Source organism: Aptenodytes forsteri, unplaced genomic scaffold (assembly GCF_000699145.1).
Source record: "Aptenodytes forsteri isolate BGI_AS27 unplaced genomic scaffold, ASM69914v1 Scaffold5, whole genome shotgun sequence".
Classification (NCBI taxonomy): domain Eukaryota; kingdom Metazoa; phylum Chordata; class Aves; order Sphenisciformes; family Spheniscidae; genus Aptenodytes; species Aptenodytes forsteri.
The window spans coordinates 5,529,570-5,555,036 of record NW_008795672.1 but is presented as its reverse complement, the minus strand read 5'-3'; the positions used below and the strand labels follow the sequence as shown (position 1 = coordinate 5,555,036).

Genomic DNA, 25,467 nt, shown 5'->3' with positions numbered 1-25,467 from the left:
TTTACTGATGTAATTGTGTAATCTAACTCTGATGTGGACACTCTAAGCAGAAAGCTGCATTCATGTAAAAGTTCTACCTGTGCCAATACATGACACAGGAACAAAAACTTCTCTATTTGCTTCAAACATCTAGTGCCACAACAGTGACTGTGCTTGGGTGAAATCGAGCATCCGGTCTGAAGGAAAAAAACCTATATATATTAATATATCAACAGGTCCTCTTTCGATGAGAAATGAGTAAATCTGCGTGTAACCATTAACAGAAATCAAGGATAAGTTTCCTCCACCTGCTGCATTTAGCAATGGCATCAAAGGCTCATTAATGCAAACAGTGAGGAACATATGCTCCCTTTTGCAGTGGGGGAAAAAAAAAGTATGAGAGACAAATGCATGAAATGCAGAAACAAGTTGTTACATCTCATGCCATTGGTATCGTGCAGATAGACCAATAAAGCAAAACCACAGAAAGGCATGGCTGAGCTGGGTGTCAGCCAGGGGTCTTTCTGCGTGGTCCTTGGATTAGTGCCGTGTTCCTTATGCAGCATTCACGTGTGGACCAATACACAGGGCACGTGAAAGATGGCGTTAACGTTTTTAAAGATACAAACCCAGAATATGGCCAAACACAACGCCTGGTCTTTCAAGAAAGTAACACAGTCCAATACATTTGTTTAAATGATGAAAACTCCACCACTTAATGCGCGTACAGAGACCAACAGATTATCCAAAAGACTAACTGGACAGTCATGAAGAGTGCACAGATTAGGAAAAACATCTTCCAGAGATGGCAGGTAAAAGTAATAAACTATACTAGTGACATCAATATCTTGCACATGCTCAGCATCTCCACAGGCACAGCAGAGTCCTTCCCGTGCAGAGTGATGGATGACTACATGCAAGCCGTGCAGAAGGGATGCTGTTACAGATGCTGTCACGAGGACCTTGGTTGCTGAGCTTAAAGCTGCTGGAACACAGGACATTAGCTCTTGAACTGCCTCATTCAAATCAGAGCGTGCCAGCTGAAAAGGAAGCCATCGCGCATCTGTAAAACCCACTTCCCTCTGTGGGCCCCTCTAAACTGGCCTCCCACACAAGCGAAGGGCTAGATGAGCTGACAAAACCAATTCAGCAGAAACCCAAAAGCAAAACATTTTTCTTATTTTTAAAAAATAGGAGTTGACGGAGGTGTCCATCCCTTGGCAGCTCTGACTCTGGAACCTGTGCCTGCTTCATTTTTAATGCTGTTTACTTCGAGTAGTTGACAGCACCAGCAATAATCATTACTACTGTCTTTCTACAGGCAGCTTTGCAGGATCAGGGTCTATGCTAGTCATGCCCCCGGGGTGCAGATCTTTCCCATAGCAAGAATTTAAAGGAAAAGAAACAACAAACAGGAAGATAAAATCATTAGAAAGTTTTAGAAGAAAAATGTGGGGGACACATTACAATTGAAGATATTTTAACCGTTCTTATTTAATGAAGGCAAGATGACTCAAAAGACAGCAGACTGCAAATTTGTACTTAAATAAAAAGGGGAGAGCAAGCAGTTGTATACCTGAATATAAACCTTAAGTAAGGCAACGAAACATGGCTACATTTTCAATTTTGCTAATGCTATTGTCAGATTATTTATTTTCAGGGAAACATAACAAAGCGTTAAAGACCATTTAACAAAAAAATCCTGTGTAACTGGATGACCGTAAGGATTCTTCTGTAAAAATATCAAAAAATCCAACTACTTGAAGAGCGTACATTTTTAAGTCGTATTAGGCAATGAAAATAATATGTCCTTTTCCCTTCAGCAGGCCTATTTATATGCCTAAAATTAAACACATGCCTAATAATTAAGCGTGATTAGGTTCCAATTACTTCGTTTGTGCTTCTTTAGTGCTTCTTTCATTTCATTCTAGCTGCATCAAAACGTGAAAACCGGAGATGTGAATGGCTGAGATTGACTGCCATCGGTTTCAGACACATTTCAGCCCACCCTGAGAAATCTAAGCTTCCTGTCATACTCTGTCAGTAAAACCCATGTCTTCCAAACAAAGTTTCTGAGAACAGAGCTTACATGGCACCTTTCGATTTTACATTTTGTTTGACATCTACCATTTGTGAGAAATGGCATTTTATAACCACTTTCCATCCTGTCTGTCCCCGTCACCACCACCCCCACCAAACATAATTGCTTTTACTATAAATATCTGACAGTGCTAGTGAAAGCAATAGAGAGTAAGATTTAGAAAGCTCTTTTTGACTGCCTAATAGATTTGTTATATAAGTGCATTTACATTTTGTTTGACATCTACCATTTGTGAGAAATGGCATTTTATAACCACTTTCCATCCTGTCTGTCCCCGTCACCACCACCCCCACCAAACATAATTGCTTTTACTATAAATATCTGACAGTGCTAGTGAAAGCAATAGAGAGTAAGATTTAGAAAGCTCTTTTTGACTGCCTAATAGATTTGTTATATAAGTGCAAATCTTCTTCTAGCCTTAGTGTTAAGTAGTTTCTTCTGAAAAAAAAAAAGGATGGAATAAATCATCTTTCACGAGTGGATAGCACGGTCTGACAAGGAAAAACAATCTTTTAGTACTTAAAGCACATACAGAAAGTTAGCTTGTCATCAGGCAGCACGCTACATACCTGCAAGTTTCATCTCAGAGATACAAATCTTCTTCTACCCTTAGTGTTAAGTATTTTCTTCAACAAAAAAAAAAAAAAAAAGGATGGAATAATTCATCTTTCATGAGCGGATAGCACGGTCTGACCAGGAAAAAAACAATTCTTGTACTTAAAGCACATACAGAAAGTTAGCTTGTCATCAGGCAGCACGCTACATACCTGCAAGTTTCATCTCAGAGATTCAATATTAATGTCCTTTGTATCAATTTCTTATTTGAACATATCCTAAGTTTGTAGGTTCAGTACATTTACTAAGCAAGTAGGAAAAGGAATCGGGTTTGCCCAGGTAAATCCTATTATTTTCTGACTCAAATACTCATTAAAGTAGGAAATAAATGATATGATGCACTGTATCAGCTGCTATGGAAAACTACCCTCAATGAATGTTCAGTTTACTGAGTGGATCTTAAAAGTATTCCAGAGCTGCCAATAATAACCGAGTGGCAAGCCTTGACAACAGAAAAGCAAATCAATTGATCTAAAATGACATACACAGAAATCAATCTTGGATTAAAAAGAAACTTGAGCAAATCAAACAGATGTTCACTTTAAAAGAGAAACCTTCCAACACAGTTATAATTTTCGGGTGTAATTCAGATTATATGTGTTATTCAGAGCACCAAAGAGTTTCCAAATTAAAATTGCAGGAATGTCTCCCTACAGAAATCGTTCTAGTCACATTAAAAGAGCAGATGAGGATCTAAGAAAGTTTTTGCACTTCTCTTACCACTCAAGTAATTCTGTAAACTGAGAGATCAAATCTAGGTAAGAGCTATTGTGAAGACACAACCTTAAATACCAACACCAGAAGACTTTTCTGAAAGTGTTCTTCATATGTTTCTTTCAGGGAGCAAAAGGCCTGGGTTTCAGAATAGCTGTTCACAAACAGCCAACACTTGCTCCGTTGTGCTTTTGCAAAATTTCACCTATGTAAAACATATTTTGCTAAACTCAGTGAAGAACAGGATCTCAGCCAGAAGGTCCCACCTTATCCCCAAGACCTTAGGAAATTATGAAGTCCTGAAGTAGCACTAGGACTGATGCATATCTAGCGATTTCTCACATGATTACACAAAAACGTAAGGAGGAGGAAATGCGATTTCACAATTGGTGTCAAAGTTCAGGAATAGATTACGACAACCACAGCTCATGGAAAAACCACCCCTCCAGCAGTACCCCTAAGTGGAACTGACCCCCACCACCCCAGCCCAGACCTTGTTCCCTGCCTGATACCGACTCCCTGCCCCAAGCAGCATCCTCCGATAAACTTGTATGTTCTCGGATCATCCAACACAGTGAGTTACAGGAGGAATTAGCCTGAACGTGATGGTAACTTGCCTCTGAAGCACACGGGACAGCTTGTACCTCTCAGAGCTGCTGTTTCCTAACATCAAAAAGTAATTAATCTAAGTTGACTTCCATCATGGAGCGAACAGTTTGCCAACAGTTACCACATAATATTATGTTAGAAATTATGCATGTTCACTACACTGGAGATGTGCCTAAGGCATTAACTGTAAATGGTATTTTCAGCAGGGATGTGTATGGGGGCATGCGCACTGGAGTAAGAAAAGCCGTGGCAGTCATGGATTGCACAACCGTTTCCATAAACAGAATCTTCTGTTGAGAGCTTTTCCCCTTGCTGTACTAAAGTTTTCCATGTTTGGCCTCGGAAAAAAGCAGAATTGCTCTAAATACTTTGGGAATGAAAGAACTGCTCCCATCTCAAATCCATCACTGGGTAAAGAAACAGGAGTATGATTTCACCGTGTTTGTTCTCTTCCAAGATTTACTTCAACACGTGGTACTTTCTCCATTTTAGTCTTTAATTTTTGGGTCTTCCATGCAGAAAATATTAACTGAGGCAAGGTTTACTCAGATGGCTAAACATATCTGAGCAGAGGGAAGCCCTGTCAGTGCTTTAAACCAGCTGGGACATCTAGGGATGGAGGGCTCATCAACTGAGCCTCACAAAGTGTGGACCAGTTAGGAAAGGCTGGACAGCAGTTTATGCCCTGCTCTCTGTATTCTGGAGCGTGGAAAGGTACTGAAAAGCTGAGTAGGCCCTAAACTACAGAGTGTGTAGACCTGTTAGGGAGAATAGAAGAGTGGCACCGGCAAAATTCAATCATAAGTATGTAAAGATCACGGTAGACAGTCTAAAGCATTATTAGCTAAATTCAGTGCAATGGATGAAATTCATACACGGAACCAATTCCTGACCTAGGTATCATTTAAGCTCTTATATTCTCAGCTAGTGCATAAACCCTATGATGGCATTTTAAGCAGGGTGATTTCACACTGAACCGTTTCCAGAAGTCCTACGAGATATGAAGATCTACTGGGTTGTTTACATTTGTTATGTTCAAAAGGACACTTTCTCCAGAAAGACTCACGACATAAGGTAGATAAGCTGCAAGCAAAGGAAGGTATCAGTCACACACACGGAATCAAGTTCTCCCTTTACAATCTGACATTATCTACCTAGGCTGAAATATAATCTGTGTTTTCTTCTAAACATTAGGAAAACAAAAACAAAAGCCAAGCATACACGTTAAATTGCTATCAAGAGGAAAATCCATATTATGCAGGTGACAGGTTCCTCCAACAAAGCATTTAAAATAGCAAAACACAAGAAATACCACTGCCTGCCTTCAAATACCCGCAGAAAAGATTAAGGAATACAAAAGGCAAAAGAGGAAGAAATATTAGCACGCAACAGCATAAGCTAAGAGTGCAAAGCGTGTTAATTAGTGTATTATAATGACTTCTGACAGCTTCACATAATGCCTTTTCATCAACATACTGTTTCAATTACGCATTCTCCACTTCCCGCATTAAAACCAGCTTCACTATTATTTTTCACCTGCTGCTTCAGTATTAGGTTTAAGCACTTATGTCTTTCAAGAAAATAATTTTATTTTCCGGAAGTTAATCACTGATTCCCTTAATAAACACTAGGGAAAAAATTCCTCTGCTCTGTGAAAGCATAAAAGGAAACGAAAGGGAAATGTTGTCATGTGGTATGCTTTGTTATCTCCAATACACCATGATCCTCCACGCTTCACAAAGCCCTTGGTTAGAAGCCAATCATGCAGCTCAGAGTTGGAGCACATTGGTACAGAAACCATAAAGCTGGACTAACTTTCCCCAAATGCTGACAGAATGATGAAGCAGCCCATGTTTTTTAACCTTTAGCTCAGCTATTAAACGTGGAAACAAGCATTAAGACACATGTCTGGAAGTCTGATCTACTAACAATATAAATTAAAAGATAAAGTTCGCTCTTTCATTACTAATGACCTGCTGGGGACCTATGTACCTTCCAATTTATTTTTTTTTAACCTTGTGCCTTGAAGAATCACAAATAAGGAAATCCAAAATGAATGCATAAATGGGCCTAAGTCCTTTCCAATATTTAAAATACTGGATTATTTCATTATTCCCATTGAAATGGGGCATAACAAAGACTGGAAGACTAACTCGCTCCTCTCTTTGAAAGGCCAAGCAGCACACCATGATGTCAAACACAAAGGGAGCATACTGCGGGGCAGAGTGTGAACACATTAAAGGAGCACAACTCCACGGCAGATCCCTACACCCCCCCCGCCCCCCCCCCCCCAGCCACTCATAGGAGCGGGCTCTGACAACAGACATAATGAATGGGTCTCCTCCTACGCGTGCCTCTGAGCTCACTCTGGGAGAGGCAGCAGCGGGAGGACGATGATTGCCTCCGGGAAACAATCTTTCCCATCCCAAACTTCATGGGACACACCCTATCTCCAGTCATGGTATGGGTGGAAGTATTTTTTCCATGCGCTCATAGACCGCTCTGTTCCAACAAGTTTGGTACATTCTTCCTCCATCCACTCCTGAAAGGTGCCAAGAACATGTAAAGCAAGTTGAGATTTTTAGCAGTGCTCAAGAAGTACCCAGAGCCTTACAGGATTTGGTGTTCAGAAAACCACCAAAGGCAGAGAAGTGTTACACAGGGCAAATCATCTTGATCATTTAATAATAGTTTACTGTAGTAAGCTTCAATATACCCACATTTTCAACCACTTCTCCACTCATTTTATGAAACAATCACTTAGTAAGAAAACTCGTGACGCAGAGCCACAAAACAGAAACTCCTTGAAATTTTCATGCAGCAACTCATCACCCAATTATTCCTCTTCCTTTTACATCTCACTGAATTTTAACACTGAAAATGGCATGGAGCTAAGAGGCAACTCTGGCCTAAATTCTATATTTGGTCAAAGCTCTCAATTCCTCATCTTCTCTGCCCCCTCTTCCCTCACAACATAATGCTTTAAGCCCTTAATTAAAGTTTATATGGCTAGGGCAACACTCCCAGGCAATGAAAATGTATACTTGGAGGTTTGAAAGCAGCATCTTCCATCAAGCAATGCACCACGTTAGGTAGCTGCAACCTTTTTTAAGGCATTCGGATGCTTGTAGCAATCATGGATTGCTGGACTGAATTTTCAATGCCAGGCACCTGTTAAGCAAGACTTTTCAGGCTCCACAGTGCCTTTTTTTTTTTAATCTAAAGAATTATTTAGTGACCAGATTTTCCCATGTGCCTAGTACCCACGCACTCATTCTGCAATCTCTCTGAAAAGGCGTCTAGTAAGATCTTAAATCAGCACTGGGGTGCTTAGAATTAGTATGTAGCAACAGATTTAGGCAATAAAATTTTAAGCTACTGAAGCTTATTATTTTCATCCTTAAAATCTATTCATTTAAGTGCAGCCACCTTCTAATTCAGAGCAGAAGATTTGAGATTTAAATGTAGGTTCACTTGAAGTGAATTTAACACACATAAAGTGACAGGAGTTGGAATACAGCTCTTTTGTGAATTGAAGAAAAAGAAACGAAAGAATAGAAGCAGCAAACAAATTACAAGACCTGTCAACCTTGTTAGATACTGTGTTGAGAGCAGTAAGGATGAATGGGGACTTCCCACTTCTATGCCTATCACAAACAAATGAAAATATATGCATGGTTTTGAATAAGGTATTTAGGAAGTGACAGATAAGTCTTGGGAAGGCAAGTTTGCTTTCCCTGCTGAGAAAATCACATATTTCAATAACACTACTTTCTTTCAAATTCCTCAGGACAATGATTCACATAGGGCAATTTCAATTTATTTTGACTGTTTACTCGGTGTTGACAATCTGAATTGGTAACTTCTGATATTCTGCTGTAGGAAGCAGTCTTAAATGTGACAACTCAAGCTGTAAAGAATGAGTATCTTCAAAATTATACATCTCTTAACAACCCTTCTTTCTCCCCAGCTATTACAGCCTTAATTCCAGCATTACAGCTTTGTGTTTGTTTTGTCCAAAAAGAGGGCATTTCATTCCACAATGTTATTCTTTCCATTATTTTGGAATTACACACATCAACCGTGTCTGGGTAAGCCCAGAAAAAATGAGGAAAAAAAAACAATTTGGAAAATTACTTGAATGGCAGAAATTGCTATCCTCCAGAAAGATCTGTGCTCATTTATGTACTTGAAAAATTCCTTCCTTAAGATTTCCCTTATTTGAAGAACACGACCATATGCTATATGAACATACAGAATCATAGTGCTATCCACAATATCGAAATAGATTTATGCAGACAGCATATTTAACTCTACAGTAACCAGCTTATCATGAAGGGCACAAGCCAGAGAAAGAAAACCAACCTCTCTTGCATAACTGATTGTCACTGCCACAACCTAACCAATTGCTTTTAAATGTCACAAGAAAACCTGCAAACTACATTAAGCTCCCGAAAAGGCTTTCCAAGCAAAAATTTTCCGCCACCACTTTGCTCAGGTTGCTGAAATGACGTCTTTAACAGAGGGCAAACTGAAATTTCTTGGGTCTTGGAAGTCTCAGACAACAAGCACCACTCCTCTCAAGCAAGACACTACTTTTATTTTTTAAATTGTTCCATTCCTTTCTCTAAGTAGAAAAAGTACACCCTACTATTTGCTCACTATTGTCAAGTAATCTGAAAAGTATAGGAATGTAAAATTAAAGCTCTAACAAAACTGACATAAGCTTCAAAAATCATTCCACATCATTTGAAGTTTCCTGCTTCACTAAGTTTTATTGTTCTGCAGTTTAGTTAATCTTCTGATATGTAAAGGTCATTGTTCCATGCATTTTGAAGGTTTATACTTATGCAGGAATGTAGGAATGGTTGTGTAGGTAACTCCGAAATCAATCCCATTAGGGTAGAAAAAAGAATAGATGCCAAAACTCCTCTCTTACAAAGATAAAATGTAAATGCTCTACAGAAGGTGAAAAGAGCTCCTCAGGGAATTGTTAGGAACTGGGCAAAAGAGCAATGCAAACGTTTCGTTAGTCAAGTAGAAACTTGAAGAAGGAGAACTGGGAGCGCTTGTGAGAACAGAACAGCACTGCCAGCATGGTGCAGTAATAGAGAAAGCCCATGCCTAGTTCACTGACCTTGCACACTGATGTAATGTCAATAAAAGGAAATAGATAAAAATCTGTACATATAAAGTATATCCCATTTATTCCTTAAAGGATTTAGTAAATTCCACAAGTCTTCAGAAACATAAAGATAAGCTAGTTACTCATGAAGGGCAAAGTGCTGTCAGTTTTCAAGCCGACTTCACTGAGTTTAACAAGGACTTCAGGAGGAAACAGCATTTAATAACATCTCTCACCACTCTTAAAAAAAGAGCTACCTAAATGGGACCCATAATTTAACCTTCTTCCCTTCGGAAAATTGTTCTCAAGAAAACAATTCAAAATGAAGAAGGAAAACCAATTTACTCGTCTCTTTCTCAGCTTGTTAGTTAAGATTTAATTCTCCATATGTTACAATTATGTTCTGAATGCATTAAGTATGACTGATATTCAGGAAAAAAAACAGCAGGATGTATCAACGATCCACTTCGATCTCTCTTACATTTTTAAAAAAATTTTTAATATAATTTAACAAAATATGAAAATGTTAAGAGTGTTCAGCTGGAAAAGGAAAATAGAATGATAAATATATCACAGTCTCTTTAATCCACATATTTTCTTTAAAATAAATTCCACTTTCAAGCTTCATTTACAATCTCATTTGCACCGAGTTGCCAATCCTGATTAGCCCGAATGAACTCCCTAAACATGAAGGTGAAATCTCCCAGACAGTGACATAGCAGGAGATTAGAACACCTGCAGACATCCACTGTGCCACAAGAGACTTTCTTTTTACTCGGAATTACCCTCAAATGAATACCTTCAAACATAAATGTACAAAAGAAGGGATCTCACAATCCTTGGTTACACAGAAACCTCGCATTTTAAAGACTGAAGAAATGCATGCTTTTTCAGGCTAAAAGCTAAGAAACAAAGAAGTCTCTCTAGCTTTCAAAAACAATGATCACTTAAAAAGGGAGAAAAGCATGATTTTTACAAAGTCTCAAGACACTTTTAATAGGATAACTAGTCATGAGTGATGTTACAGTAGGCAAGGTAAAGAAGTATTTGTTCAGCCCACCAGCTGAATGCATAATTCTCCATGAAGACCCAAAACGCAACCATCCAAAAAGCCACAGTTTCTTAAAAAAAACCCAAACAAAACACTGATAATTTTAGAGACACTATGCATATTAGAGACTGATCGCAGATGAAACTCATGTCATGAAAGTAAGTAACAAATGCCTTAATAAAGGAGGATTTTCACACCCAACAAATCATCACATGCCACCTATTCCTGTTGATTATGGCATTTATTTGGTCAAGTATTCACAAGTTAAAACTCCGTGTGTTTAATCATAGAGTCTGGCCTGTTATAAAGCATTATGTCTTAAGACTTTATTTGATCAGAAGGCAAGCTTAGACTAGTTCTTGCAACTTTGAGAAATTGCAATCAACCATTTCTCAACATCTGATAGGAAGGAAGCAGAAGGAATGCATTTTAAAATGTGGATGGTTTGATCAACGATATACAAGCAATGTTTTAACAGTTGTGATTGTTAAAAATGAAGGGGTATTCCCTGTATGTATAGAAGACGGTATTGCACATGTCACACCTCATGCGGTAAGAAGAAATGTCAATCATCTTTTTAATGCATATATTAAAACAAGATGCATAACTGAGATGAAAAATAAAATATCTTTAGTTATTGAACTTGTATTGTGAGTTAACTCTGGCCTGAATTAACATATTGGTTTACAGGAGAAAATAGTATTTCCAGATCAACTGGAAATGCTTGAGCCTAGCTACACAGATACCAGATGAAACAGGACTGGTTTGCTTCTGGGATGATAGCATTTCCATCTCCCTATAGCCCAAGCTCAGATGCTTCTCTTACATTTAGCAGGAATGAACCCTAAACCTTAATTCAAACTAGTCTGACTTTAAAGAAACCCAAGATTTAGACCCAACTTTGTACTCAGAGGAAGTGTTCCTTTCATTAGGAGGAAGGAAGAAATAGAGGTAAACACTAAAATAAAAAAATCAAAAAAGAGTTTACATCACACAGAAGCAAGCTGGACAATGAATGGAGAAGAAAAGACAGCTGAGAAAGGGTGAGAGATGGTTGGGGAAACACTAAACTGATTGAGGATGCTCCGCCAGTCTATGAAAAGACACAATAACAATATGGAGAGATCACCACTGAAAGTGACTGCCCAAGAAAGTGGTGGAAAGAGGGGGCAAAGTTTGAAGTAGATAAATGCAGGGGTAGGGGAGGGATAATATACTTGCCAGGCACAGCATTTAGATAAGAGACACTGCAGTTAAATCTGTTAATTGCACGCCTGCCATTTTATCAATTGGGAGGCTAAAGGTGCAAGATATAATGGATGCTGGGCTTGGAGCCAAATCACAGCTCCTGCTGTTGAACACCCAGCTACCGTAAGGCAATAGGGCTACTTTTATTTTTTAAAACACTGGTAGGTAAATACATTGTTTTCCAAACATCAACAGCACATCTCCATTACAATTTCTCCAATGAAACACACAATAATCCAAATGAGCATTAGCACTGGTTTGTATTAAGGATAGCCTGGAGCTAATAGTTAAATGCAAGGCTCAGTATCAAAGAAACACATTGAATTCCTCTGCCATAGGCTGGGAGATATGTCTGCCTGGTTGGATAATATGGAAAAGTGAGGAAAGTGTGGGAGGAGAACAAACATGTACTGCACATGTGGCCAAAAATGGCACTACCAAGAGGCTTTGGAGGCATTTGTTTCAGAGCAGGGTCAGTGCAATTGGCCCTGCCCAAAGGTTTCCCAGTTTTAAAGCCACCGAATTCACCCCCTAAAAGACTGGGCAGATTAGGAAAGAATTCATTCACTTTACAGTGATACATCAAAATCTCAGGCTGCTCACACTGGCAGGCTGCTGGAAAAACATGAGACAGGGACTTACCACACCTGCATCTAACATGAATCGCCATTTATTTAATAAAATAGGATTCTTATGAGGAGCTAGATTAGGTAATCGGTTACAGAGCCATTTGTTTATACATTTCCGCTTCAAATCCGACACTGAATAGCAGTGACAGAAAATTATTACCAACTCATGCCGGTCCAATGGATTACTTGAAATGGACTGAAACCCTCAGTTTGTTCTCGGTGGGTAAATTACTCCGATACAAAAGTCACGTCCAGAGTTGGAACTAATTCAAAGAATATGTTTTAAGCACAGAATATTCCAAAACCTGAAAAAATTATGCTCCTCTCCTATTAAAAGATAGTCAACCTAAGTCAGATTTGGAAACTTTCTCTTTCCCATTGCTGTCATGCCGACCCACGTGTCTAATGTGGGTTACACACGGCGGGGGGTGTTATTTTTTATTTTTAAACAGGCGCTTAAAGTCTGCATCCCTGCAGGCACGAGCGCAGCTCTGAGCTGCCTGGGAGAAGGAGAGCAACAGCAGCGGAAGGAGCTCTGCAGCTACAATTTCTTCGTACACCACAGGAACACACAACCCACCAAACAGCATCACAATGTGTGAAAAAGGCCAAAGTCCCCCGAGCTCTTTGGTATATGAGGTGAGGACTTGACCCACCTTAGAGGATTTCCTTTCAGAACACATTGTGTTTGCCATACAGGGGATTTACTCATCTGTGCTGCCCTGATTTCTTATTCATAGTCATTGGGCCCCTAAAATATTGTTACTGAAAAAAAAGGACCAAAAAAGTCCTCTCTCATTTTCAGCTTCACCTTCTATGTATGATCACAAGAGATTCTCTGACCCGTAAACTAACTGCTCTTTTTGATAAAACCATCTCATAGAAAAGCCAAATAAAGCATTGTCTAAAATCAACAACAAAAAGACAGGGGGAAAAAAAGATGAAATCTTACTGAGTTTTTAGAGACCTCGAAGTGTTACAAATTACATTAATTTGACAAAAAGTGTTTGGGGAACTTATATAGTTGCATATTTAAATTTTTAAAAAAGGCGAAAAACCCAGATACCCCAATTGCATAATTAAAGTTCCATAAAGAAAGAGGACTCGTGGATCTGTAGATGCAATAGGACATCCAAGTATCTGTAAGATTCACAGACCCCTGACCCTTTGACGTGGATCTTCTCTGCCTCTTCTCTGATGCCTTTGAATTCCCCATGGGGGGAAACCTGTATGTAAGTTTTCTTTACTACTACTCTAATTATTCCCATGCTAACACAGTGGCATTCCAGTTGATAAAACATAATTTAGATTGTATTTCACATCCCAGTCGGATAGGTCCCTTCCCTTGCCAAAACCAGCAAATCCAAGAAAGGCCAAAGCGGTGGCTGTGCCATAGAGGAGCTAATTTAACTCAGGAGCATGAGCTAGCTAGGAAGGCAAGGACAATACTAGAAGCATTTTAACCATAACCACTGTAAAAATTTTAACCCAAACAAGATTTTTTTTGTTGCTGTTCTTTGGGGGGGTTGGGGGTTTTTTTTGTCTTGTTTTGTTTTTCTTTTGTAATCTGGAGGGAAATACCAGTCTTGGCTAAAACTAATTTTTATGTCAAATGCAGTCTGCATTTATACAGTCCCTAAGCAAGACAGGTAATAACTACTCTTTAACAATAAATGACAACGAGAGGGGAGTTTCTATGCCCTTCAAAAACCGTGCAATAAGGAGGGACCCTGGCAGTGATGGGGAGGCGGTTTTATTCTTAAGTTGCAGCCAATCGTTCAAAGCCAAAACTCATTTTCTGAAGTTGTCTTTCATTGCCAAGTGTAAGATTCTGATTTAAAATGACTTGTTTTGCATCTTTGTTTATGTTCACCTCTCTAAACTGAAAGAAATCCAGCAATATTCATGGCTCCACGGTCAATTTTGCGTTAACGTCACCTTCAGCTTCTCATGAATAGGGCTGTATTGCAACAAATTAATTTTAAATGAACAGTCTTCCCTGGAAACATTTCTGCTCCATTTTGTCAATAAAAGTTGTTTTAAACAAGATTACACCTCTGACAGGATTACACCTGACACAAATGCAATCTTTTACTTGAATGAATTGAGATTTTCAAAACTGCGGGCTTTCATAGCGTATTATATGACATTATTTGCTATCCATGACACCTCCCAAAGTCTCAAGGTTTTCTTCCCCTCTCCGCTTCACATATAACATGCGGAGTTTTCCCAGTTCTACTGGCAGATTAAAAATGAATAATGCGGCTGTTAAAACAAAAAGCGTCAATGAGAAACTGTTTCCTCCTTTGTGTTCATGGGTACTTTAAACAGTTTACAGTCTTGATGACCTGCTGTATGTAGCCCACGCAGGCTATGAGATATTAAACAATATTCTTACTGTATTCTTACTTTCTCAAACTGACCCACATGTTTTAATTCTAATGCAACCACTGTATAAAATTATACTGAAAGTGTAGCAAGAAAGTTGCAAAAAAAGAAATGTGATCCAGACAGATGTACATATAATGAGATATCAAAGAGTTTATTTTTAGTGTTGCAAAGCATTTCTCATTTATATATTTATTTATTTATAAGCCTGGAAAAGCCTTGGAAAGCTACCAACTAAATAGGAAGCATACTTAGAAGTGTGCAGTGATGTATCAAACACATTCTTTTATGCCATTTTAAAACATTAAAATGGTCGGACATTTCTCTGTCCATCTCTCTGATACATCACTAGAAAATATAAGAATTCAGACCACTGTGTCTGAGGTTAAAAGGAATTTAGTATAACTCACTTTCCCGAGGAGCCGGAAGAGAGATTTGTAGCATGACAAATAGCTAAGAAAGAGCATGCAAGAAGATGTAATTCAAAATCGGTGACAGTTGTTTAATTAACACTTTCTTCTGGCTTCTTACTGTGTAAATTATATTACACAAATTATACTCACCTACAAACCAGCATGTGGGCAGAAACAGCTATAAAAAAGTTTACACTGAAAGGACTGTATCTTGCATTAATACACGTTACTCCTAAACCTGGTCCTAGAACTATTATCAGTCACTTGGAGTACCGCTGGGTCTTTTTTGTTACAGTTTGGTTTTTTATTAATATTCAAAGTAATCCAGAAAGGTGTAAAGCCCAGATCAGAGTGACTGCTGTGCCCTGTAGATGATGCATTTCAAAGTTCCTCTGTATTCCCAACAATGAAACTTCAGTCCTAATCCAGCAAGCTAAGAGCCCCATGCTGCAACCACTAAAAACTAACAATATTTCTTCTCCGAGTATTCTGAAAATGGACAAAAATCAATGACATCCAGACCTGTTTTTTTCTTATCAGCTAATTAACCTAAAAGATACTGCCATCTATCCAGAAGAAAATAAGTGGTAGAACATTTGCAAGTCACACAATGGTGTAAATAATCTGCAACATTGACTAGCATGCACAGAGAAAATATAAACACACATACAGCTAAAGAGATGTATAGCTACAGATATACAGTAATGGAAATGTATCCCCTCCATCACTGGGATTTCTTTTTTTTTTTTTTTTTTGAGAAAAAGGTACAAGATCACTGATGATAACTCAAGAATCTTCAGAGGCATCATCGAAAACTCACAAATACCAAAAAAGGAAGGAAAGAATTTGAGAAGTCTAAGAAGAAATGAAAAAATAAATCCTAATGTATCCTCTTCAACTTGTACGAAATATTTCAAACAAAACTAAAAAAAATAAAAATCTGAGTGGGAAGACAATGTTAAGAAAAGGGGGATGCTATCAGAAATCTAAAAAAACGGGGAAGTAATTTCTCATAAATTTCTAGTGCTGCAACAACAACAAAAAAAATCCTTTGATCCCCATACTTGAAGGCAAAACATCCTGGACGATGGTACCTTTTCACTGGTAGTGAAACAGCATCCTCAGCATGTAAAATAATACCAATTTTTCTTTTTTTTTTTAACTATCTGGTTAATCAGCATCTAGATTCTTTCCTACAGCAATTCAAACGTTATTTACGCCCTGCAGTCTCACACCTGATGTCTTCTTCCTGAAGAGAAATGTTTCAAATGTTTGACCTCAGTTTTCACCAAAAACCACATATTTTGGTCTGTACACTTAGTTTATGTGAAACAGCCTCAAGATTCCTCTGCTCGGTGAAACAAAGATCTTTTTAAAACCATTTCACATAACCTTCGCATCCTATCCACTTTAGACTGGTCTAAAGGAATTAGATTACAGGTAAAGAACTCCTCTTGAAACAGTCCCACTTTTCATCTGTAAGATTCTTTCAAAATACATTCAGAAAAAATAAAAATAAAATTAGCAGCTTTAAACCTCAAGTAAACAGCGAGGTTTGTGGGTGAGTGAAGGATAACTCAAAAAAATCACAGCACCTTTCATGTCCATGTTATTCCTTTTGCTTTATTTCAAAATAATAGAATGAAAATAGCTATGTCCTTATTTATTACCTATGATCTGATTATTTCCATTTGCAAATAATTTGTCATATTTTTGGCTGAGGAATATGCAGATTCAGCACAAAAAAAAATCCTATACTTTGCTTGCAAGAAAGAAAATTAGGCTGTACTGTTTTTAAAACTTTCCAGCTACAATAATATAATTATTATTAATCTGAAGAAATGATATGCAGTTAATGACCTCTGAGAGGCTACAATTTTAAACCTTTTTCCTACCCTAGGGAGATGGAGGATCAGCAGTTAGTGTTCCAATTCAAGCCCTAAGCCTGTGCCAACATATTTTATAAGCTAAATCCAGGTTTGGGAGACAGGCTGCATATTTTTCAGAGACTAAACCAGCATAAATCACAAAGTGCCAACACACTATGAGGTTAATGTTGTGTTTTACTACAGTAAGCAATTTCTATCACCATTTAAAATGAGACAAGCAAAATTCAAGCAGACAAAATCTCATGCATCAAAGATTAATTTTTCAAGTACTGAGCGTAGGCTTTGGCTACTGAGGGAACGTATTAGAGTGGGAGCAGGAGCAACCGCTGCAGTTAAAGGAGCATAAACATCACCATTATAACCCCTTCTCCTTGTCAGCTGACTGTAGCGATCAGAATTTTGTTTATTTTTCTGCTACGCATTAGACTTTTTATTTTTTTATTATTTTTTGAGTAAAAAGGACCAACTATATCCAAGCATGGAGGAAATAAAATATATTAGCCTTAAGGGGCACAACGCCCTGCTCCAGTGCCAACATGCCTGAGGAATGACTGTACACCACCAGTGTGGAAAGGCATATTCCAGTGCAAATTATTCTTCACCAAATTAGGAGACATTTCAAATAGCACCTTACACATAAATTAAGCATTAGGAAAGTGTTTATGCCTTGTAACTTACTCTCTGTTTCATCAAGGGAGTATCCAGAGTGTGAACCCCAGCACGTTGGACGCTGACGCCAGGGAACTGCGGTACCAAACAGCGTGGGCTCCCGTCACCGCCACACTACACTGCAAACTCAGTTGTGTAATTGCTTTCAGTAACACCGAGAATTAGACCTTTGCAGAAATTGTAAATGTCCAGAACTACAGAAATAAGGCCAGGGAAACTCATGGCATCAAGTTTCTACCGCCTGCCATTACACTGTATTAACACACACGTTATAAGCCACTGGTGGACCCAATTACTGAGCAAATGGTTCAGTCCTCCTCTTAATTTTGTCTGTGCCCACTCCTGTCCTGGAGTTTGGTGTTCAATGACCAGATTGTAACAAGTGATGCCCAGAAGAAGAGGATTTAGATTTAGCAGTGAGGATCAATAGTAAAACATTTCCTTTAGCCGCAACGCATACATTTGTTAACTGAACAATTTGATGTGAAACGAGGGTTTCCAGCCGTACATGCTGTAAGTTAACCACAGCACGACACTACACAGAGCACTGACAAACACGCTCTCTGGTCCATTCACAAATTAAATTTTAAAGAATCTATCTATTAAAAAATGTATATGAGCTAGGCTCAAATCCAAGGACAAAGACCATATACTCTCGTGATGGAAGATTCTTGCTGATTCATAACCACACATTTCAACTGGTAGCTACAGCACTTGTCCCTTTTCTATCCAAACTGATGACAGACCCTGAGCAGACTTGGAAGAGAAGGAGATGTTTGAACTTGTTTAGTTGAAGTCGATAAATGCATTCCCCACGAGTCCTAACTTCTCCCTTTGTGTGTGGGGGGGGGTACAGAAGGAAGAGACAAGCCATAAAGCTTTACAATATACCATAAAACCCTCTCTAAAATCTAAGCAGGTTTTAGGACCAAAGAAGTAATCATTAATATTTCCCTTCCAACACATTTACAGCATATGCAATGTATGCTATTGTTAATGGTGAATATAGCAGGTCATTAAGATGACTGGAGCCAATTAGACCAAATTGAAACACAATAAAGACATCAACTGCACTTATTTTCAAAATGGTCATAAAATACATAAATTGAGCTTATAAAAAAACCCTTTCAAACCTAGACACAACTCAGAAGAAAAACACACAGATACGTAGTAAGTGGTTTTGTTAACCATAAAAAAAGCCTTTCCCAAAGAAATCTAAACAACAAAAATATCGCTCAAGAACAAGGGGTCTTGGACCTTTGATTAATATTAACTTGCTTTGCTTCATTTTAAATGTAGTTTTAAATACTTAAGCAATGATGAAGATTTAAGAAATATAAAAAAGGGATAGCAAAAGCTGCTGCAGCTCAGCGCTGTTTCAGGAAATACCTATCTAGAGGTTTTTCCGGCTGTATCTTTTTTTCCCGGTAGGTGTCACGCAGTTTGGGCACAATGCTGACAATAATGTGATGCTACTCGGCCAAGGCAAAGAGTATAAAGACATCCCTCCTGGAAATCTATCATAACATTTATGAAGCTTCAATTATGTTAATGATTGTGTCACCCTATGCTTATCAGCAGCCTTTTTCAACTGAAATTTCATCAAACTTCAGTCTAGTTACGCATCTGGTGGCACACCTGTTTTCACTTCAGTATTTAAAAGCAATTGTGGGAGAAGATCAAGGACCTTGACCAACTGGGAGTTAGTAGCCAAGTTAGTCTTCTCTAAGCAATCCTCTCTTGTCCACATATTGCTCACTTTTGATGCCTTCCTTTCCAATTCCCAGACTTATTTTCCAATTCCCAGACTTACCTCTTCCCAGAACAAATAGGGAGGTAGCAAACTGAACAATCATGCAAAGATCATGTTCTTCTGCACATCAGAACCATGCAGAAGAAAGTATCTCTCTGACTCTCGCATATCAGAAATTTAGAATCGTTTGAAACAAAATTTATGTATTATTATATCAACCAAGGTTTTAAAAGTAAGTAAACAAAGTTCTTTGTGGAATCCTGGAAATTCAGATAATACGCTTGACTATTATGCCCCATTTTTCCAGTTGATGAGTTTTGGAGTACTGGAGTAGAGTTTTGGAGTTCCGTTTCTGCATAATCAACCTTTTAATTACAGCTCTGTAAGCGACCTCCAAGAAAATATGGAGATATTTAAAATCACTACCCTTACAGTCTTACTTTAAAATAGTACCCTCCAAATATTCATCTTTTAAATACAGAAAAATATGTCTATATAATAGAAGCACACTTTTTAATCTCTACTTTTTAATCTCCACTGTTTAATCTGATTAAACAAATTTAAAGGCTGATTCCTCCTACTGTGTTTAATACTAGCACTCCTCCTAACTACTTATTTCACAGCAGGAATTGTCTTTGAGAGCACATTCACATTATTACTCCAGATTGATCTACACAGTGACTTTGGACCAGAAGAGTATGCTATATATGGTATTTCCTAAAGAACATTGCTTAAAGTACTAAAAATATCAAGCAAACAGAAAAATTTATTCTAAATATTATAGCTTTATTAACAACATAAAGCAATGTGTTAGAAACTGCCTAGCATTTCCAGCAAGGTCCCTCCACTGAAAGTCCACCTTTCAGATTTAATTTACCGACTGTTGGCTCTATCCCATATTAGAGGCTGTAAGATTTTATTTTCCTAGGTTTAGGGGCTTTATTATCAAACATTTTTCAGAAAAAGAAAGAAATTATTACTAGACATATTAACAACAGAAAGAAGTTAGTTTGGGGGTCCTTTCCTGCCAAGGTTGGGGTACCAATTACCTATGTTGGATGCTTAAGCCTGTTAAATACCTTGCAGAATGGGACTGTATTTTCTAATGTGTTCTGACAGGGTCTTTTTTTATAGTGAACCTCTGCAAGCAGATAACAAGCCATGAGGCTGTTATGGACCCTTGGTTCCAGCCATAAAAACAATTTACATTCAGACCATTTTCTGCCAGTAGAGCCAACTGAGACTATTAATCAAATGAGAAAGAAAACAAGCATTTGTAGAGCTTTAAACAGATACTGTTCATCTGTTATTTAAAGCATGACGGTATCAGAGTACTGCTCAATGTTTGAAGACCAATTGTACAATATTTAGAATGAACTTTTCTTTAAAAGGAACAACAATATGAAGCACAGAAGTTAAGCAATTGATGATCGGTCTGGGAGAGCATTAAAGGAAAATGTCTCAGAGCAAAAAGCATTGCCTTTTTCAGCCCTCCAAAGCGCTATGAAAATGTGGGTGCCTGCATAGGTGTTTGCTGAAAAACAACAATAGATGACATCAACCAAATTATGCATTCAGCAAATAACTCGGTTGGCATTTGGGGGGGCTTTGTGTAGGCTTTTGCAGCACAGAAGGCAGATGGTGATTACACTGACTTCTGTAAAACTGTACTGAATGTTACATTAACTAGTAATTAGAAAACTCAGTTTGATTTCACTTCTATTTTCATACAGACTATTTTTTGGCATTCAAAAATATCTATCTCGAAAAGTTCATAAAGCAACATCTCTAGGCTATAGACATGTTAATCTTGGTCTGTTCACACTATTAGGATAAAAAGATGACGGGAAAAATGAACTATGTTATGTATTCTCTCCCTGAACATTTACAGTTACTTGTGTATTTCACAAACTGATCTCTGACTCAGATGCAACAAGAACAAATCACAGAAAGCTAGACTATACCCTAAATCTTTGCATTTTTCAGTCAGACATTATTTTTCAATTTTTCCTTTGTGAAGAAATTATTTATCAGACCTGTTCTCATTTAACCTAAGTAAATACAGCAAAGTATTCAATAAAAATACGAGAGATGATAAAGGAGATTGCCAGAGTGTTTTTTATTTACCAACTACCAGCTTCCTAACAAAGCATACCTTCCCTTCAAATGCCGAATTTAATTCCAACTTCCTCCAAGTTGTCTATAAAACAAAGCAATATGCTGCATGATCTTTGAATACTAAATCTTCTTTAACATGGAGTCCTCAGCTTAAGCCCAAGTCCTGTTTTTTAACATGGAGTCCTCATGCTTAAGCCCAAGCGCTGCATCATACAGCACACATGCAGGCTGCTCTGTCCCAGAGCAGCTTTGCTGATTTCAGCAAACTGCTTCCAAGTGAAGCATTTCAGGATCAAGAACTAGAGATGGGAAAATCCCAGGGGTAGGAAATACGATTGTAATATTTTACAATTCTGGTAAATAACAAAAAAATAACAATTCACCATGTTAGGAAATACATTTCACATTTACTATCATTACTCATCCAGCTATAATCATGAGAAGAGCAGAGACAACAAAATAATCATTGCACTACTCAAACTGTTAATGGATTATTGTAGTTGGTCTCCTATATACAAACAGATAAGTGAAAAGCAAACTCGTCGTGAAAGCTGGCAGTTATCCATTCACTTATAACCTTCAACAAATTGCTGACACACAGAATTGCATCACAGCGCATCTGGATGGGGAAGTCTGGACCTCCTGTCATGTTGCTGCTCTCATCACAAAAATCAGATGTAAAATAGTTTCCACAGTTCAACTGTCATACTATTATGACAAAGTGACACAGAGTGACAAAAGATATCCACTGGCTCTATAGCTCTTTAAAATATGAAAACAGAGTCTTGATTGTATGATCACTTTTAGATGAATGGTCTAAAAGGTACAAAAATTTAATGAGCCTACAATCAAAAGCTTCTAAAGGGAAAAGTAAAAGAAAACAACAGTTGGTGAATACAAATATGTTTTAAGGAAAAAATCTAAGAAATCAAGAGTATCTAATTCTCAGCCTCTGCATGCAAACTGTACATTTCCCTCCCTGTGCCTGTTTGTCAGTTAATGTATCCTTTCCCCCTCTCATGTTGATGCATGACCAAATACAAATAGACCTGTCTTTGATGCAATTTCAATTTCTAAGAATATTGATTAAGCAGAATATTGACTTTTCTCTGTGTCTGGTTACAGGTTTTATTTCCAACTGCAAGTGATAATGGGTTTTCTCATTGTTTTGTTTATTATTCCTACATAAAGAACAAACAAAAAAATTTTCCTACAGTCTTCAAACAGGGTCCCGTCCTACAAACCTAACTTAAGCAAGACCCATTAAACTGCTATAAAATTTAAAGGGAGGCCACGCCTCGGACATGACCCTTTCTCTTTCTAACACGGTTCAGTGCTCGTTGCTTTGATACCTTGTCTTTAATTTCTCTCATTAAAATACATAGGAGGAATTATGCACCTATGGATGGGCAGCTTTTCTGTCCCTCCCAAGATATTTTTTTTTTAAAGGGGAAGAATTAAACATCAAAAATCCCCGGTAGAGTAAATTACAATGTGTTATCAAACAATCCTATCAGTTTTATAGGAATCTGGCGAAGATTTTGGTCACATACAAACCCAACATAACTACCACATTGAAACTTCCTCAGCAATTTCCCTGACCTCTAGTCAAATTAACCTTTCATAAATAACCATTAACATGTGGTAAAACTATGCATAAAATATAGCAAAGTTTTCCCGTATATAGCAATTATCATTGTCAAGGAAATAATTGGTAGCTCTCATCATCATCAGAGAAGGTGCCAACAAATGGCTGAGAACACAATTTTCTTCTTTACCTAAGGCATTAAGGGCCACAGGAACCTAAAAAGATACCTGCTACTGCAGTAAGCATTTGATTTTACATGAAAAAATGTAGAACAAATTAAGTGAGCAGATCTAAATACATTTGAATGAGCCATGTTCCTAGTGCAAACTGCATATAAAAAAAGAGATCCTGAATTCTAGTTATATGCTGTTTGTAATGCTTTCTTGGTATTTGTATCATTGTATCTTAATATACTATTCTGTAAGATCCTAACTTGCAGAGACTTCCTACTTTTTATTCTTACATAATAGACTGACCGATCAACGTGCTGTCAACATTAGGTTTTTCCAAGACAAGCTCAACATATACGCAACAAGGTCAAATAGCCGTCTTCCTATTTTAAATAGGATGGGAATTTTGACAATTCCACTTTCAGCGTACAAAAACATTCCAGCACTGAGCTGCACTCTGCTGAAAGCTAAAGTGTGACAGATGCCTTCACAGTAATTGCAATCAGCTTCTACGTAGCAGCTGAAAACACAATACATCACTTTGATCTCCTCAGCTCTCAAAGTATTCACAATCAAGGAATCTGCATGAAGAATATGAAATATGCAACATTTCAAAAAATTGTCTCCATGGAACTTAAATATGATAATGTATATTTTGTTCATACTTCATAAAGCATTTCCAATCCTTTATTATGCATATGAAAGGATAAGTTTTATCTTGCAAAAAATAAACATGAAAGATGTGTTATATTTCAGAGACATGTAGGTTTTCATCGGATAACATAGGTGAAATAGTCGTTTAGAAAAGCCTGAATTGCTTTGAGGGGAAGACATTATTACAGAACATGCTTAATTAAGTCCCACTGCTAATTTTGTAAAATGAATACCTTGTTGAATTAGACTACAGGGAAATAAAGCATGCATACCAGCTCCACGCGCTTAAAACAAAAAGAAAACGCTGAGAAAGGGTTGACTTACACTTTGCAGGTAGGTCATATCCACACGTAATTTTTGCTTGTCCAGTCTCACAGCAACTCAGGTTGCGGCATTCAGCAACTAAGCAGGGCCCAGCAGCTCTGTGTATACAGCCATCCACTACAAAAGTAAACCCAGAAACTTTTATTTATTAAAAGCTGGTCTTTATGTTGCCTTCACACAAATATACAGTCACAAACATTTACTGCTCATTTTTACATTCACAGCGCAGACCTACTGATCTATAAGTAGATATCCAAATATATACAAGCATTTTTTCTGCCAGAATTAGTCAATGTGTTTATTAAAAATAATATTCAGTCAACTTCTGCTAATTGAAAAGAAAACACCTAGAAAAGGTAAAGCAGAATTAAAATTTCAATATTAGAAAAGGATCTTATTCAAGGCTCTAAGAAATTCTCACTACAAATTATGGAAACAAATTTGATTCCCAGCTAAATGCCAAACTCTCTTTTACTGCATACCTCCGATACTTCTAAAATTATGCAGACCGTTTAATGTCACCATCCTATTAATGCCTTATACAAAAATTCCATGAAATAATGCTTATGGATTTGAAATATAAAAAATACCTTGTTTTGACCTTTTTTCTTTTTTACATTTTTTAATTTTGCATTTTCACACAATACTTCGGAGTTAATTAAATAACAATTACTAAAGGTTGCAATTGTAGCTAAGTATGCAAGAAAATTAGTAGAGTGCATAGATCTTATTACCCTTGGGAGCCAGCGAAAGAATAGTAGTAGCAGCAAAGAATAAAAAAAGGCTGCTGGCACAGCATTTCTGCCCTCTCAACATGCAATCAAAGAAATAATTTACTGTAATTATGGCAAAAAGTTTAAGAAAAAGGAAACAAAAAAAAAAAGGGAAATACTGTGTGCATGAACATATTACCTACAGTAAGGCCCTAATTCAGCAGCAATGATGAAGTTCAACTATGAGAAATAATCATTATATAAACTACAGTATCAATTCAAAAAAGGTAAAATAAGCTGAAGTATAAAGGCTAAAAAAATACTTATGGAGACAAGAAAGGAAGATTCTGTATGCATATCACTCGATATGCTTCTATGATGGAGTGACTACATCAGTGGACACGGGAAGGGCTACAGATGTCATCTATCTGGACCTCTGTAAGGCCTTTGACAGGGTCCCCCACAACATCCTTCTCTCTAAACTGGAGAGGTATGGATTTGATGGGTGGACTGTCCGGTGGGTGAGGAATTGGTTAGATGGTCGCATCCAGAGGGTAGTGGTCAACGGCTCAATGTCCAGATGGAGACTGGTGATGAGGGGCATCCCACAGGGGTCTGGATTGGGACCGGTACTGTTTAATATCTTCATCAATGACACAGACAGTGGGATCGAGTGCACCCTCAGCAAGTTTGCAGACGACACCAAGCTGAGTGGTG

The 25,467-nt window shown here is 37.7% G+C and overlaps 1 protein-coding gene across 4 annotated transcripts in view; it reads right to left on the bottom strand.

Moving 5' to 3' along the window:
• MACROD2 (MACRO domain containing 2) overlaps positions 1-25,467 on the bottom strand; it is a 922,980-nt gene that overhangs the window by 626,855 nt on the left and 270,658 nt on the right. For all 4 annotated transcript variants that reach the window (XM_019472914.1, XM_019472915.1, XM_019472916.1 and 1 more), the window contains exon 4: positions 24,038-24,154. In XM_019472914.1, the coding sequence (XP_019328459.1) occupies positions 24,038-24,154 (117 nt within the window). The remainder of the gene's footprint in view (positions 1-24,037; positions 24,155-25,467) is intronic.